Consider the following 5,453-nt stretch of genomic DNA (forward strand, 5'->3'; position numbering starts at 1 on the left):
TATTAAAAATTGTTATAAATAGTGTTCGTCTAGGTATAAACATAAAATATAGTAATACTTAGTTGGTCAAGTCAAGTCGATGACGATAAATTGAACCTACTTTTACGAATCTTCATATTTTTTCACTATCAACATCATTGAACAAATTCTTCTCAATTTCATCATATTTATTGTCAAAAATATTCTTTCAACACTAGTGGTAGCCACCAACAATATCAATACCAATTTTACTAATTTGTAAATCAAGAGATAAACAATGTAAGTTTTTTCCCACAAGTTTTTGAGAAAATTTAATTAATCCCTTTACCTCCTAAAATGTAAAATTCAGGATCAGTTACCTAATTAAAGTCTTTGACAAAATTAACATATTACCAAATTACTAATGTATCATATCAAAGTCATTAAAGTCCTTAGTTAATTACCCAATTATCAAATTAATTCTAATTCACATATCAGAAAAAAGAAACAATAATTAGGGTTTGATCACTTACCAAAGATTCAGAGAAGAAAAAGAGTCAAGGTAGAAGGAAAAGTAGAAGAGTCGAAACAGAAGATCAGTTTGGACGAACTGAGAAGTGGGAAGTAAATTGTCTTTTTTTCTTTCCTCTGGCAAACGGGGACGCAACACAAAATTCTTCCTTTTTTCTTTGAGATGTGATATGAGTACCCGCACTCTCTTCCCTCCATTATCCTCCCAATTTTATTTGTTCAATCTCATCCACATTTCTCATGATCTATAAGGAATTTTGTGAATCTAAAACCACGAACGTCTTCTACGCAATTTTATTTTTCAAATGAGATCCATGATAACATACTTTCGAGCTCATCATCACACAAGTATTTATACCTCGTCATTTAAGTATTTTTACCTAGTATTTTTCAAATATGACACTGCTGACATTTAAAAAGTATTAATATCAAGTATTACAAGTATTTATACCTACGCACGGAAGTATTTATACCTATGTGGTCAACTATTTTTGTTAGAGAAAGGTTGACGCAAGGACGATTAGGGAAATGTGATGCGGAGATGCGGGGTTCACGATTAGGGATAAAATACTTACAAGTATAGGTATAAATACTTGCACGATGAGGTATAAATACTTGCACAATGAGGTATAAATACTTGTGTGACGATGGATCCGAAAGTACGTCATTATGGATCTCGTTTGAAAGATAAAATTGCGTATAATACGTTCATGGTTTTAGATTCGCAAAATTCCTCATAGAACGTGAAAAATGTGGAAGATATTGAAAAAAAATCCACCTCTAAAAACGTGTATGATTCTTCTCCCATGTAGTTTGAGTGGTCTCTCTATATAGTTATATCAAGTTAGACATGCAAGTATTAATATCTTAATTTGCAAGTATTAATTTATTATCTTCTAAGTATTTATACTCATGAATTTAATTAAACTTGGAAGATCACAGTGAATTTAATTAAACTAGTTAGTTAAGTTAGTTTATGGGAAGTTAAAATCTGTTTAAGAGATGGGGGTACAATGCGGGTACTGGAGTGTGCGGATTGAAATAATTATTCCTTTTCTTTATAGCGACACAAATCATTTTTTTTCCTCCTGGTAAATCGGAGCAGAGTGACAGACTTTCTATTTTTTCTGGCGAATCTTTGATTCTTTCGAAAGGAGTAGCGGACCGGATCACGTCTTTTTTTTTTCTTTCTTTTTTACGAATCAGTATAAGCTGTGAATTAAATTCAAAAACAAACATATAAATATAAAATACCACTAATATTAACATAAAAAATCAGAATTCAGAAATGAACACTTGCTTACCTCTGAACCTCTTTGAATCCATCAGTGTTACAAAAGTATTGAAATGAATTACAACAGTGTAGGTTCGGAAAATAATCATTTTCTACTCTATTTATTGAAGAAATGCATGATGCCAAATGAAGACATGAAGTCTTCGTCCTTACATAATCTTTTATATTCGTTTGACTTGCATATATCAAATTAATTTATTCTGGACTCTAACGCAATTCTTCCTCTGTTTTTTTTTTCATCAAGCTCTAACATGAGTTTGATTTTTTAAGTTTGCGGCGATATATGTATCTATTTTGCACGACAAAAATGGAGAGGAACCCGATTTGTCTTTTCTTCTTATAAATGAAGAGGTCATATTAACATTTTGTAACAGATTGAACGAGAGTAATGCGATGGTCATCAGTTCAACTCCGATAGCGAGCTTTTTTTCTTTTCTACCTACACATCAAATCAATTTTTTAGAACAGATTGAATTTTTTTTTTTAAATCTTAGCTGTTGCTGCTAAGTTAACAGATTGAATTGAGAGAGCAAATTAAATTAAAATTTTAGGGGATCTGAATTTCCTTCCTCTCCGTCGTCTCCGATCTCTGAATGTGTCCGGATTCTCTACAGATTATATAGCAGTTAAAAATCTACAGTTTAACAAAGATCGGAACTTGGAAATGTCAGAGAGCAGCTACATCATGTGATGTATCTGCACGTGAAACAGATAATCAGTATTTATTTCTGACAAGTGTTGACCTATCGGAGGCAAGTGGTACCAACAGATACAGGAGGCCCACTATTTTGGGTTGAACCGCAGCTCCATATCTTTCAAACTTTAACCACCTAATAAATGGGTTGACTATTTCTAAGGCATGGTATCTTCCAAAAAATATTAGATTGATATCAGAACATAACCTTTTTCCCTGCTGTTCACAAGTCGCAACTAAAATAAAAGGTGGATAAACAAATTAAAAAGAGAGAAAATGATGTGCACATTTAAAGACGACATAAGAAAAAATAATAGATGAAGAGATTGGCTGTCTATCAGGACATGATCATAATCAATGAATTTATTGAATTGAGAAAAAAAAAAAAGATTATATGATAAAGACCCCACACTAAAAATTTACAAAAAAAAAGAAAAAGAAGAAGATGAAATCTTCCCACTTGCATGCCTCTTCACACATGACATCCACATGAATCCTCAACAAACCAAAGAAAAAGCATACAATAAGACACCTCTCTCATGTCTCAGCCATTGAAAAATTTCTACATTTTCTCCTGATCACGACACCATATTTCTGATCATTTTAAAAAAAATATCTTTAGCTAGCGGCAGTTGCAATAGCAGTGAGTTTCTGTAAATTGAGCTTGACAACAGTGTCAGTAAACATCCTGGTGTCTTCCTCGGTGTTACCCTCCGGTATATCAACCACATACGACTCGAGCACAATGCAGTAAGGCCGGCCGTCGGGTTTTCTGAAATCGTTTACCGTTGTCACCGATCTGTAATTCCTCAACCTATGCTCACCTGAAAAATAAAATAATGAATTGCGTATAGTGAAATTACCAATAATTAATTTGGTTCAAGAATTTTTATATAGTATGATGCCTGATATAGTGAAATTACCGTCGTCTATAATCCATACTGCATTGTGATTTTCATACATTCATAGTTTCAGCTTTCTGGTAGAAACTAAAAATTAATTTTCATGACCTTTTTGTTAATATAATTATATTTTATATTTACATGCACCGCTGGAATGTTGTTGTATTTATTCAAAACTGACCCAACAATTTAATCAGGCTACTTAATACTATTTCTGAAGGACAGCGGAGAAAGACAAAAGTTCGAGTTTAATCTACAACTCTTATCACATGATATTATCAACTAACCAATTCAAAAGGAATAACCGTCTCAAATTATATGAACAACTAACTAACCTTTCAAATTAATTTTATATAATTAACTAACCTCCAACAACGCTGAAGCTGAGGATATGATTCTCATCATCCAATATCTCCAACCTCTCCGTACTAGTCGAAGCGGGGAGGCCTGAGATAACCGTGACTTCACGCACGCTGCCTACCTGGCCATCGCCGTGTGTCAGCGTGCAGCTCTTGATGAAGTGCTTGTATCGTTGTGGGTTGGCGAAGTTGCTCACAATCGGCCATACCGCACTGAGCGGCGCTTCAATCCTCTGTGTAACAAGCGACGTGGCTGATTGAGGTCCCCGGCCGGGGTACGAGTGGTGGGATTGGATCAATGAGCCGAGCTCAGCGAGTTCATCCTGGGTTAGGGTTTGTAGAGCTGTATGGTGCGGATCCATGGATCTATCTCTCTGTTTTTTTCTTTTCAGTATCTCCGCCGCCCAATTTTGGTGTTAACTATTGATGGATACAGAGAGGAGGGGGGGGGAGAGAGAGAGAGAGAGAGAGAGTGAGAGAGGAGAAAGAGGCAGTGCAAGTTGGCTTATTATTCATGGGGGTGGGGTTTGGCCGTTTGTACCTAGAAATGCGTATAATATTTCCTGTGGTGAGACGGATATGCCCCTTGTTTTTTAGTACTGTCAGGGGGGCCGCATCAAGGTCATTCAATTTGTTAATTTGTTTATAAATTTTATATCTTTAAAAAAATAATTGTTTTTTTAATAACTGCAAATATATTGTTATATCTTTAAAAAATAATTATATGTGATAATAGCAATGCTTATCAGTGTTGTAAATAACTTTAATTTGTAAATAACGGTATGCAGTCGTTGGACAGACAGGGTATCACCAAGTTAATAATTAGAAATAATCGAGAATAATCGATCATATTAAAAAATAATCGTTTGATTAGTAGAGAAATCAATGACAGTTTGATTACCGCTAACGATTAATTGACCTAAAGAGACGTTTGCTTACATCTTTTTATGTTGTATGTGTAACAATATAGGTTGAGATTATATAAAAGTTCAAATTATATTGCACCTGGCTAGTTAGAAATAAACAGTTATTTTAAAATAATAATTTTTATTTAAATGCATAAAATGACTTGTTGGAGCTTTTCAGAATTTCACTAAAATATTGTCGAGTTCTAAAAGAAACTATTCGACGACCCTCAAAAGTAACATAAAGTTACATAAATAAAAAAATGAATAAATAAAATAAAGGTTTCATTGACAATCGATATATGGTAAATTTAACACAAAATTATACTTATTGATATTAATAAATATAAATATATATATAATAAAATTTGTCATTAAATTATTTAACCATTTTATAAACTACGCTTTAAAACCCTCTAAAGACACATCATCATTAAATAAGTTTAAAAAAATGTATATAAAATCGTCTATAAATATTTTTTTAATTGATATATTGTCAACTTAGAAATATAAATTTTGTTGTATCTTGCAATAATCTTTTTCGTCTATTTGACTAATTTACAAAACATACAATTATTGAATTTTACGATTTCTTCTATTTTAGAATTATGCAGGTTCAAGCCAATTGGAATTGCAATGTAGATTGCTTGAACTGAAGAAATCATGAAGACATTTATCAAGAATTTAATTTGTAATATTTTAAACTTGGTAAAGTGTGTTTGATGTTATTTCAACGGGATATAAATGTTGATAACGTTTGTAAAACGTTATAACGATTATACCTTGAGAAAATGCTGTGAAACAACTTGA

At 32.6% G+C, this 5,453-nt stretch overlaps 1 protein-coding gene across 1 annotated transcript; it reads right to left on the reverse strand.

Moving 5' to 3' along the window:
* Window positions 1–2,909: 2,909 nt before the first annotated feature.
* LOC144571802 (abscisic acid receptor PYL9-like) lies at window positions 2,910–4,223 on the reverse strand. Its single transcript, XM_078321182.1, has 2 exons — window positions 3,746–4,223; window positions 2,910–3,301 (listed from the first exon to the last, which is right to left on the reverse strand). The coding sequence occupies exons 1-2, from the start codon at window positions 4,098–4,100 to the stop codon at window positions 3,096–3,098; spliced, it is 561 nt and encodes a 186-aa protein (XP_078177308.1). The 5' UTR covers window positions 4,101–4,223; the 3' UTR covers window positions 2,910–3,095.
* Window positions 4,224–5,453: the final 1,230 nt, after the last annotated feature.

The sequence above is a fragment of the Carex rostrata genome, chromosome 19 (assembly GCF_964058835.1).
Source record: "Carex rostrata chromosome 19, lpCarRost1.2, whole genome shotgun sequence".
In the NCBI taxonomy this organism is placed as follows: domain Eukaryota; kingdom Viridiplantae; phylum Streptophyta; class Magnoliopsida; order Poales; family Cyperaceae; genus Carex; species Carex rostrata.

Coding starts and splice junctions, on each gene's coding strand:
- LOC144571802 (XM_078321182.1), bottom strand. CDS start 4,100: ATGGATCCGCACCATACAGCTCTACAAACCCTAACCCAGGATGAACTC. Junction 3,302..3,745: donor CAGCTTCAGCGTTGTTGGAG/GTTAGTTAATTA, acceptor TTTATTTTTCAG/GTGAGCATAGGTTGAGGAAT.